Source organism: Coturnix japonica, chromosome 11, assembly GCF_001577835.2.
Source record: "Coturnix japonica isolate 7356 chromosome 11, Coturnix japonica 2.1, whole genome shotgun sequence".
Classification (NCBI taxonomy): domain Eukaryota; kingdom Metazoa; phylum Chordata; class Aves; order Galliformes; family Phasianidae; genus Coturnix; species Coturnix japonica.
In genome coordinates this window covers 8,520,629-8,532,934 of record NC_029526.1, presented here as the reverse complement: position 1 = coordinate 8,532,934, position 12,306 = coordinate 8,520,629, and the positions used below count along the sequence as shown (strand labels likewise).

The following is a 12,306-nucleotide window of genomic DNA, read 5'->3' as shown; positions in this document are numbered from 1 at the left end:
GACGTAAATTTTTCTGGTTTTTTTGTTGGTTTTTTTTTTCCCCAACTTGAAGTCACCACTTAGGTCTCCTCAGCACTCAACAGAAACTTTCAGCAGAGGATCATCCGTCTCTAGTTTGTCATCAGCATCAATTGATATAAGGCAAGATGAAGTGAAGAACACTTATAAAGAGGTAAGACTGAGGCAAAAGCAAAGTGAGTGAACCTAAAAGATTGATATTGTGTCGCACTGCTTTAATCTGCTTCTTCAAAAATATCCTTTTTTTTTTTAAACTTCATTTGGAACCTTAAATCCATACTTTTGGTTTATACCCTCCCAAGACGGTCCCTGATGCTTCTGTTTGTATTTCTTTTATCTTCCTGTTCTGTTTTTTCCGATTTGATTTCCACAATATCTTTGCTTCCCTCCATATCATTTCTGCATTTTAATTCTTTGCATTCCTTCTGCTATCATGTTCTCCTCTTTCCAAACTTTCCTGTTTTCTAAAAATCATCAGGAAACTTACAGATGTAAAGTTTGCCAAAAGGACAATATTAAGGTACACTTTGGTATCTATTTACTCTGTGGGAGCCTGGATGTCAGAGTGTACTTCTCTGTGCACACAGGCTCTGTAAATGAGGTCTAATGTATGTAAAACTTTACCTGATAGATTGAGGATTTGCTTTTCCTTGAGGGAACAAATTTATCACTCAGGAGAGCTAAGACTGTAGTTCAAACCAGGGGAAAAGATTACAAGCAGCTTACACCTCATATTCTTGGGGTTAATGACCTCTTCCTGTAATCCAGCTTTAGGACAGTTCTGTTTGCCAGGTTTCAAATGGGGGCTCACTGCTGTTATTCTTACTAAGCAAAGAGACAAGGGCCTAATCCTGAGAGATCCTCATAAACGGAGTGATGCCACTGGAAGTAATGGGAAACTGATAAGGTCAGTTTTCCAGACTTCAAGGCTTAGATCATGGATTAAAGGAATGCAATGGGGTCTTCATTACAGCTAGTTATGGCATATAGTTTTGAATGTGTCTCATTTACAACTTAGAAAAGGAGCCAGGCATGTAAATTTGGAGTGTCATTTGTTGGAACTAGTAAGTCTTAGCACAATTTCTGTTCAGCAGCAGATAAGCTGAATATGTGAGTGAGCTACAGTAGGTGTCATCAAGTGGCTTTGTTTCTTTTATTTTTTACACTTGAAGGAGAGTACTTACCTTCCACAGAGGAATGAGAAAGCACGCTGGAAAGATGGAAGAACACATGGAGCAGGCATTTTAGCCCAAGTACTCTTAATAAATAATCCATAAGCTGCATAATAGATTTATACATTTCTCCACTGCTAAGGCCTGGGGCAATTTTTAGAACTCTAAGGAAGCTGTTTTTGGAAAGAAATTATCAGAACTTGTGGGTCACTTGCTATTACTGTTAGGTATCTTCTATGTGATAAGACTGATCCCTGAAAATCATTAACAGCTTCTATGGTGACGTTATTCTGTATGATGAGGGAACTGTGCTAAGGGAAATTTAAGAGAGGTACAGATCTTATTAATATTTTTTAGTCCATTTTAGATGTGCATGTGCAGAGGATACAGCTTACCTGCCTTCACATGTGTGAAAGACAATTGTCTTAAGTTTAGTCACCTGTTTTTCTCCTTAATTGATGGAGAGAACTTAGTACCTCCAGAGCACCATTCATTTCCGACATCTTAGATGCTTAATTTGAGCTGAGCTGTACATAGGTGTTGTTTGTTGTCTGCATTCTATTTTGCAGGTGCCAGGGAGGGAGTTTAGCTTTAGACAGATGGCTTTTAGACATTGCAAGCTGGGTAAGAAGAATGCTGCCCTGAGGGCCTAGTGCATGACTTCAAGGAACTTCACATTATACTAGAACTGTAGTAATGTGGAATAAAACAAAATTTAGTAGCTTCCCTAAAAATAAATAATAAGGGTTGGAGAGATTTAATCTAGCCTCTGGTCTTTTGCCTGTACAAGATTTGTCCTGTTCTGTTAAAACCCTAAGGAGATCAGACCAGTGAAATATGACAGGATTTTCCATGCACAGCTTAATACTAACAAAGCAAATCAATTTTCTTCATACATAGGTGGAAAAACTCTTAAGAGCAGTTGCTGATGGAGATCTGGAAATGGTGAGTCCTAAAATGGCTGTTGAATATTACTGAATTCTAATTTACCTCATTCAAATTGAGGAAGTTATTTGTAAATAATAGGGTAAGAATGCTTCACTTAGTATCTTCCTTCAGAAACAAATCCAGAAATGCTTTTTAATCCCTACATTTCTGCATTATCTAATGGTTTGAATGTTGTCTACTATTTGTTTTGTATTTATAATATCTAGCACCGATCAAAAGACATAGTCAGTGAGAAGCATTTAAAAAAGTAATTTATGCATTCAGATGACAGTCACCTTATTTTTTTTGTGGCCTTACTTTCCATATTGCTGAAGTTAGAATGCATGTATATACATACATGCTTGCATATCAGCATATCATCTACAGCTTGCAGATCTATTTAAAAAAGGGTTATTTGAAAATCCTTATCTTGTTCTGACTGCCTGAGTTCTGTCTCCATAGAAACAGAAGCATCAGAAGGGTCATTGGTGCTGTTGTAGATTTCTCGTCTGATAGCCAGTTCAGCTTTGCAAGAGGAGGCATTAAACAAAGTGCCACGAAACTGGAAGTTGTAAGAAAAATAATAGTTATACTCTGATTCTTCAAGAAGCCAAAACCCACAACTTTTGTCATTATCATAGCACCTGTAAACTTCAAAAGCAATTATACTTTAAATTAGAGATAATTATGTTAATCGGTGAGAGTTATTTTAATTAACTGACCCAATGACAGTTCTGCATTCTGAAAATAACATTCAGCTCGCTTTGGTAAATCCTCTGTGTCTTTAGTGAGAAAGAAGTATTTGAGGACAGTATGGAAGATCTGTCTAGAAAGGATTAAACTTTATTCCCCAAATACATTTCAGTTATGTAGCAGTTTTTTGGAAGGAGGTTCTCAAGCTATACTTTCTACAGGTATAACATGGTCATTTACTTCACTAATGGACCCTTAACTAATTCTAGGATATCTTTAGTTTACACTGGATTAATGATTCCAGTGCAAAAGTGTATTTTTTAAATGGCTTTGTTGCATAGAATTTAGTTTAAAATTAACTTGCAGTAAGTGTTGCTGCTTGTAGAGCCTGCAGGAGTGCTCTGAATCCTAAGACTAGTTTCACTGAAGAGCTCTCTCTTAGAAAGAGGGCATTATACGTTGTGGAAAAGTGAAATTGTCAAGCTTCTGGGAAGTAACCAACCTAAGAAAACTCAGTGCCCCTGCAAACTTTGGGCATTGATTAAATGTTGTTATCCTTGTCACTTCTTATGTTTGTTAAAGAAAAAGATGAAACAGAATTCACGTTGACACGAGCTGGCACAAATCTAGGTCTAATCATCATCTGAGATAAAGGGATTTGGAAGGTTTGAACAGAGGTGAACACTAAAGTCTTGATTAGGCAGCAGGAAGTCATTTATAATTTACTTCACTGCTATACTTGGTGAATGTTCTAGCTGCTTTGTCAACAATAATATTTGAGGTTTTAATTTGCCTCAGGGGAAGTGATGCTAGGAGTAGCTATATAGTCTTCCTGTGATATTCACACATATGGGTTTGTAAAATTGTACTTGTATAAGATGCAATTATGTGGATTTATTAGGATGTGGAACCTCTGGGATCTATAAAGGAGGACTTGCTTTTTCTACCAGGTACGTTATCTCTTGGAATGGACCGAAGAAGACTTAGAAGATGAAGATGACACAGTCAGTACATCAAAACCAGAATTCTGCCATCCTTTATGCCAGTGCTCAAAATGTGGGCCAGCACAGAAGGTTGGAATATTCATTCTGTAAATAGAATAATTTGTGTTCATGAATAAAAATAATTTTAGTTAATTTATGTGTTACCAAGTACTATTATCTAGTGCAGTAAAATAGGTAGTGTCTGCAAGAGCATGAGTGTCTATTTGTGAAATCTAGATCCATAAATTATTAACACCCAGTCTCTGTATGTAACAGCATCCTAACAGCTATATAGAAACTCTGGGGCTTGCTTCCCTCTCAACATGCACAGCTTTAATCCGTTTCTAATAACATAAATACTTTGCCAGGAATTCCTATATCGGGAGCTGTATCTTCCAGTATACTGGAAGGAAAAAAGAAAAGAACTTGAAAAGTACTGCCAAACTGCTCTGGTTCACCAGCTCTTTTCCTGAAGGTCCTCGGCGAGGTTCTGTAGTTGAAGTTCTTGCAATGTCTGTCCATCTGCTTGGTGTCTTACTTAGTAGGTATTTGATTGTTTTTTGGTCAGTGGAAAGTAACAGAATTAATTATGTATTTTGTTTTGTGAATTGCTCAACAGATATTTGCAAGGGTCCCTGCTAATGGCCTTGGTGTAAATGTTTCAAATCAAGATGGTTTTACACCATTGCATATGGCTGCTCTGCATGGGCACTCTGACCTTGTCTCTCTCTTGTTGAAACATGGAGCCAGTATCAGTGCCAAGAATGCAGAACATGCAGTGCCTCTTCATTTAGCCTGCCAGAAAGGTCACTCCCAGGTAATGGAGCCTCTTCATAAATGCAAGCTATTTAACACAGAGCCACGAGTAAAATTAGTAACAAGATAAGTCAGTTACAGTTAAAATTAATGATGCTTAAGACTGAGGTGATAGTTGGCTTGTACAACCTAAAGTATGGCAACTAGTATGATAAGAATTAATGCTTTTGATTGTCATCTGTTTGGCAAAACTGAGACTTGTTTTCTTCAATCTTTTCCATCCCTTTTTCAATTCTGCATTTACAGATTTATACCTGTAAAGAAACGTGCATGATTGTGGTTAGGTACTATCTTAAATTAAAAGTTATTTCTTCCAACAGGTGGTAGAATGTCTAATGGATTATAATGCTAAACAAAATAAAAAGGACGCATATGGAAATACTCCTTTAATTTATGCGTGTTTGAATGGTCACTATGAGACTACTGCCTTGTTGTTACAGGTAAGATCACTGAATACGGTGTTCAGAATACTATTTTTATGTGGTACCCATGCTTGTTTAGGACTCATATTAGTATTACTATTTAAGCTTTTCTCCATTAAAGTTACTTAGAAAAAAAAAAATAATGAGCTTTTGTTCCTCTTTCTCCTTTCACAGTTTTTGATGAGATAAATGTTACTCTGTGATTGTACAGCTAACTGCTTTTGTGGAATTTCTCTCTGGCAGATGGCAGGTTTTCTTGCTTGTGATTGTATCAAATGGGTGTGTTTTTTTAGCATTTTGTGTGTTGTTTATTTTTAAGTCTCCTTTAGACTTGGCCCATATAGAAGATACACACAAAAAAATGAAATGAGTTTCTTCATGAAACTGTGGATAAGAGAGGGTAGGAAATAATAATATGACCAGGTGGCTTATTGTTGAACTGGTGATTGCTAGCATATGCTTTCTGTTTTTGTATATAGCTACAAGGCTGCTGTTGCTTTGTTCTCGTTGCTGCATAGAAAATGAAAGGGGAGAGAAGCACAATAATAACGTGCTATCTCAATTTTATGCTGCTTTTTCTTTATAACTCTGATGTTATTTCGCTGTCCAGCATGGAGCGTCTGTTAACCTTTGTAATGCCAAAGGAAACACAGCACTGCATGAGGCTGTCATAAGGAAGAATGAAGCCCTGGTAGAGTTGCTGCTTCAGAAAGGTGCAATGACACACATACGGAATGAAAGGAACTGCACCCCTGCAGACTGTGCTGAGCCAGTGAGTGCAGAAAGTTTGCTTCCAACATTTGATTTTCCGAAGTTCCATAGATGTAATGTAAAACAAATGTAACTGTTTGTCACAGCAGCATTTTTGGCCCTTCACTGGCCAAGGCATCTCTATTCAAAAGTTATATGTGATATAAAGACTAAGATGCCTGATTATTGCACGATGACTTGTGATATGTGAAAACTGTAGTGCTTCTAAAACAAAACTCCCAGACAAAACAGATGAGTTTAGGAAGGGTGAAAGCACATACATGTATGAAAAAGACACTAAAGAAAATGCTAGTAGTGGCAGAGAGAGCATAAGAAATGCAGGCTGTAGGAAAACAAATACCCTGTTCTAATCACTTGCCCTGATAGCAATCTTGTTTCACCCACCATGTTTTGCCCTTCATGCTTTTTGATACTGTTTATCTTGTCATCATCAGCTCGTTTGTTTCATTAATACTAGGTTATTAGGAATTATTCTCTAAATGATTTGATGCATGGTTACTATCTTATGGTACTTAAATAGCTTCTGATGTGTAGCATAACAGCCACAAAATTCTATGCATATTATCGATCACAAATGAGCTTACCCATCATTGGTATAATTTGAAATAGTACACAGAGATGGCAGAAGCATTCTGGTACAGCATACCCTATGGAACAGAAGCTTTGTCCAGAGTCAAGCTGATAGGAAATCTTTATTTATAAGAAGATATTCTTCTGTACATTTGTTTTGGCAGCTAACACACCTGCATGAACTGTAATTCTGAATTTGTACTTTTCTTTCCCTGTTTTTATTTCAACACTGATAAAAATGGAAACTTTTAAAATTAAGAATTCAAATATCATGAAGTTGCTGGAAACAGCAGCAAGCTGCATACCTACGTCAGCAGAGGGAGAAAAGGAATGTGAGCGGCATGCTACTATCAAGATAAGGAAAAAAGGTATATATGATATTTCCACTGTTATGAATAGAAAGAGATTTAGGAATTAATGTGTAACAATATGATTTACTCATAATTAAAGAATAGCCAAATGTTTTTCATATTTATTACAAGAAACACTTAAAATAATATAACTAAATTCGGCAGACTTTTAATTACATGTATGACATCTTCCACAAACTCAGTTTTCACTTTTTTGGTGCATAGCAGGGAATTTTACATACTAAATCATTTCATGTTAGAAAAAAAACACAGTACATTTGAGGTGATATAATTAACCATGCAATACTTGTCCATTTCAGTGCAAAGAAGAAGGGATTAAATCACCTCTGGTTGTCATTCACAATACCCTAAAACAGATTAGGCAGTGGTACTTCAGTGTGTTACTGTCTCTCAGATTATGGGACAGAAATCAAAGCTTCAGGAACAATTTTCTAGGCCAGCAAGCAAGATTTGCAAAAGAATGCCTTTTGTAAATGACAGTGTTTAGTACAGCCTAAACAAATACGTTGAGAGACATCATAGAGTTTGGTGGTACAGCTGAATCTCCTTATCTCTCCTTCCCTCTGCTTCTGGTTGTCCTTTTCTACTGCTTCCTTATTCTGGCTTTGAAATTTCTCAGTTGATTTCCCAGCTGATGCAATTCACAAATAGAGGAGAAGGGATATAACAAGTTTTGTGCTGGGCTGCACAATTCAGCATAGCAAAAGGCCTGCTGCCCTCCCATTTGTGGAAAGAAGACATTTGAGGCTGCATGGCCAGAACAGAAGGAAAAGAAGAGGTAGCAGTGCCCATTTCAGCATCCATGAGTTTTAGTTAGACTTTTCAAAATACCTCATCTGCTTCCTCAGGAAAGAATGTAAATATTTTGTTAAAACAAAATTTATCACCATATGTTGATGCCAGAGACTGATACAATCCTTTCAGATATCATGGGAATAGTTTTAAAAGACCAGCAAAAGACATAACTGAGAAGCACTGATGAAGAGGTGGAATAGCATTAGTTACACACATTTGTAAAAACTGGAATTGGGAACCTCAAGGTCCAGAATTAAATGGTCTCTCCAGAATCTTGGCCAGTCATGTTAATCTGATCAAGAACACTCACTCCTGCAACTTAAAATGGTTTAAAATTTCCAAAGAGAAATGGTGATGGATTCAAGTTATTACTGTTGCGTTTTTACAACGAAATTTAAGTTGTCTGTCAGTAGATATCACTTTTCAGTCAGATTTTTTTTAAATACTTCACTGTGACTCAGCTGTACTTACAGCTGCCTGTTCTTTTAAACTCCTAGTGAATTCTGAGCCATGTGAGAAAGCTGATGATCCCATAAGCAGACAACATCAACTCGTCCAGTCAATTAACAGATTTAACAAGTAAGCATAGAAGCTTTCCTGGAAGTACATTTATTGTTCCCCATTAGTAAACACAACCTGTCATTACTTAATAAAGCCCAAAAGTGGGCCAAGCATTGTTGCACATCAGACATGACTAATTTGACAGTATACATTAATCCACAGAGGCATAAACATTAATATCACCAGACAGATGTTCTAGGCAAACTCAGTGGTGGTGAACAGCAGTGATGTGATGTGAAGCAGGAAGGGGAAAAGCTGACCTCTGAAAGGAGTACTGGTAAACATATTGACAATAGTTTTTGCACTGATACTTGCTATGCCATAAATCAGCAAATTCTGAGGCAGGCTGTTTTAAAAATATCTGAATGCTTCACTGAGATGTTGGGTTTTGGCTGTAGTCTTCCAAATTTCAGTTCTGTGATAAAATGATGCCCCGCCCCTAGAGACTTTCAAGGGGAGGCTGGATAAAGGCCCTGGGCAACCTGATCTAATTATGGTGTCCCTGTTCACTGCAGGGGAGTTGGACCAGATGGCATTCACAGGTCCCTTCCAAATCCAAGGATTCTATGATTCTAAAACACAGGAGATAGTAGTAGGCTATTATTTTGTGGAAAAAGTGATTGTCAGATAGTTGCCTTTGTGTGCAGAGATAGTGCCACCTAGTGGGTTTTCCATCATCAAGACTCGTGGAAAGACTGAATGAAAGTGTCTCTTTATTAAGTTAAATTGAATTTCTTTAAACTGTATTTTAGAGCGAAACATTTACGGAGAACAATAACAAGAGATAAAAGTGTCCCTAATTTTGACTATCAGTATTTGCACCAGGTAAGATGAAACACATTACTTGTATAATATATATCTGCTATTAACATAGATAATGTAACGGGGAAATCTCTTTACTGGTGGTGGTCAATGAATTCCCAAGGTTCTGATGTGCTTGCTAAATTGCTAATGTTCCATCCTTGTCCAGACTTAATCGTACTAATATACATCTCTTAAATGTCTCAAACTTCCTTTTAAATTTCCTAAACCTCTTCTTGCAGGTTTGATTCCTTTGTCTTTTCTGTTGCTTGTCCAGCCTAGGATATGCTTGAAAAAGTGCATATTGTGAGATGTCTCTGTCTCTTATCCTCATCTATAAAATGAAATGCTCCTCTATTTCCATGGATTTCTTGTTAGATTTAATATTTGCAAATTGAGAATGCCAAATTAATACTACAAGACTGTAATATTTTATTAATTCTTAATAGCATTAATGATAATATCCCGCTAATTAAATGTGGGATTTGGATTTTATAGCTGTGGATCATCAAAGGCAGCATATCATGGAAGTGCACCAGCTGACAAAAAATCTCATATGTGACAGTGACGTATGGCACACTTACCATTTTTGACTGTCATAGATCTGTAAATTCACAGGCCATAACCTCTTTCTGAAGCTTTTTCAGTTTTTGGCCATTATTTCAGCCAAAGGGTCTGATGATTGTTTTCTGCCCTTCATTATTTTCTCAGAAAATCTGTCATTAGCATGCTTGGTTTTTTGGTGTCTAGTTGAGCCTGTCTCTGTAACTGCTTGCACATTTCTTAGTGTTATGAGAAACAATGGTTACAGTAACTTAAGAGCTGCATTACAAAAGATGCTTGTAAGAGATAAGATCATACTGGAAAATAAGTTTTAGAATGCCTTGATGGTCTTTTCAGTTCTGGTACTGATGGATGTGTATGCTGTGGCAAGTTGGTCTCTTTTTGTTTTCACATATTTAGACTGAAGATAACTGTCCTACAAAGTGCACTATTTCTAATTCTTGACTGTGTTCTCAGTGTCAAGAATATCATCACATTAATGTGATAATTACATTAATGGAACTATTTTAATTGTCCATTTTTGTGGTGAAGAAACCAGACAGTGCTTTTGATGTGCCATTTTTCTCTCCCCACAGTTAGCTATTAAAAGCTTTGATAAAACCAAGTTAAGATCTGTTGAAACACTGGACCAGAACAAAGCTAAGATTACTGACGCAGAATGCAGCGGCGAGTTCATGAAACATGATGACATGACAGAAACTCCTTGTAGGAGTAAATTAATGCACCGAAGACACACCGTTAATGTACCCCTTTCAGCAGAGAGTGTCAGTTTATCCAGCCCTGAAAGTCCAAGTATTTCACAATCAAGAGACTATTGTGATGACTTGCTTTCCAAACAATGACAAAGGAGCGCAAATGTGATGTCAAAAGCTGAGGAATGAAGTGGTGTTGATTTCAGTATCCCTTTGCTGCATATCAAAGAACACAGTGACACTTGCAAGCTATGCCTTCAGAAGAGAATACAGGGATGACTCTTCAGCAGAAACAGAATGTTCCTGGAACTTTGAAGACTGAATCCTCCATCTGTGCTGGAGGTAACTACAGAGCCAGATCGTTACTGATCTCAACAAACAGGGAAGTACTGACAAATGTAGGCAGTAAAGCTACCTTCCTGTTCTACTTAGCACTTACTAAAAAATTACATGTAACAGTAAACCAGACCAAACCCTGTATTGTATTTTTTCAGCCATCCGCCTTGTTTTTAAAGTCTTTGAATAATTTTTGCATTTTCAGTTTTTACCACTACAATGGATAAATATATATAAACATATATATATATTTATATATAAGAAGATATATTGGATAACGAGCTATTTATTGACAGAGGTAATCAAAATGTCTATTTTTATTGAAATATTACAAACTGTTATAGCATATATTTCTGTATATTTCAGTAGCTGAGAAAACAGTAGTCCATAACATCTGTGACACCACGTTAGACATATATACATGCTAATAATATAAAGGGAACTAATCTTTGCTAATTTCTTTGTAACGCTCCCCTGTATCGGATCTGCAACATCAAGGTTTTTTTAGGAGCCAAGACAGTGGGGAGGAGAACCCTTGCAAGGCTAAACTGTCAGCTCAGTGTTCAGCCTGGCTAAAAAATATGTAGAAGCAAGAGTGCATAAGGACACACAAAATCATTTTAAGGTTTGTTTTTTTTTCTTCCTCTGAAGCCAGCCATTCCAAAAATGCTCAAATATTCATGATTCTGAACCTGGGCGACATCTGCAGACAAAACCGCTGCTTAAGAGCCTGAACCCAGACTGTTATTTAAAGAAGTGACCTTCAATTTCTGAAAGGTACCTCTCGCATCAGCTGGCTTTTGTTGGAATAGATCATTCCCAGAGGTCATCACTGAAGATTCAAAAGCTCACAAGTAACTGAGGTGGCTGCTTAGATTTGGACTTTGTTTTCTACCATTTTGGTTACAGTAGTAAAACATGTACATAGCACAGGCCAGGTTCCTAAGTGCAGTATTTTTTTTATTCTTGCCTCACCACATCCAGCTTTCATTTTATTTCGTAAAATATTTGTATGAATGATTCTGTTTCTTTTAATTGCAATATTAATAAACTGCCTGGCAAAGTAGAAGGCTGGAGGACATACTGGTGATTTTTTTTTAAGTAACTTTTTAATCTAAGAGGTAAAATTTGCAGCAAAGTGCACACGTGGACATTTGGAGTTGAGGATCTTGTGTTTATTTTTCTAATAATTTATGAGTTTATCTGATTTTTCTAATGTGCCTTGGATTCGTGCCAAAAGATGGAAAGAAAAAGCTAGTAAAGGTAATTCTTGAAAACACTGTTTTCTCTGAGTGCTTATTTAAAGCATTGTGTCTTTTTGTGGATTTACTTCCTCTTATTTTCGTAGGCATTTAAAGAGTTCACCTCATATCTGTGCTGTGTGGTTTGGGATTTCAGGCATACAAGTGTTAAGTACACTGAAGAGTAAACTGAACCTGAACATCTTCACTTCTAAGTTCCTTCTTCATTTAAAAAAAAGGAGGTGGGATAAAAGAGCAAGTGGAGAGATGAGCAGATGAACTCTGTAGTCTTTTTCCTTCCTGTGACGCTACAAAGTTGTCACAGAGTACATCACTTATCCCTGCAGGCATTCTGGATTTGTAGTGTATGGAAGCACTACAATCCCAACCAGTTCCAAGTAACAAATGATTTATGTAAGTGAAAGATTCCTCTGACATGCTTAATCAAGCAAGCTTACCACTAAAGAAATATCAGTACTTTATGACGTGATGATCCAAGTCTAAACTTAGATAAGATTTGAAGGGAATATTCCTATAAGTTCTTCCCAACAGACATGCTGAAATCACGCTTTT

General features: G+C 36.8%; 1 protein-coding gene across 5 annotated transcripts in view; it reads left to right on the top strand.

The window, feature by feature from the left end:
- Positions 1–11,937, top strand: part of ANKRD27 (ankyrin repeat domain 27) — a 34,632-nt gene extending 22,695 nt beyond the window's left edge. For 2 of the 5 annotated variants that reach the window (XM_015874027.2, XM_015874028.2), the window contains exons 20-29: positions 53–172; positions 2,091–2,135; positions 3,761–3,883; positions 4,413–4,610; positions 4,930–5,049; positions 5,642–5,803; positions 6,632–6,740; positions 8,036–8,117; positions 8,852–8,924; positions 10,040–11,937. In XM_015874027.2, the coding sequence (XP_015729513.1) occupies positions 53–172; positions 2,091–2,135; positions 3,761–3,883; positions 4,413–4,610; positions 4,930–5,049; positions 5,642–5,803; positions 6,632–6,740; positions 8,036–8,117; positions 8,852–8,924; positions 10,040–10,306 (1,299 nt within the window). In that variant the 3' untranslated portion in view covers positions 10,307–11,937. The remainder of the gene's footprint in view (positions 1–52; positions 173–2,090; positions 2,136–3,760; positions 3,884–4,412; positions 4,611–4,929; positions 5,050–5,641; positions 5,804–6,631; positions 6,741–8,035; positions 8,118–8,851; positions 8,925–10,039) is intronic. The other 3 variants (XM_015874026.2, XM_015874029.2, XM_015874030.2) reach the window with 3 other exon arrangements.
- Positions 11,938–12,306: the final 369 nt, after the last annotated feature.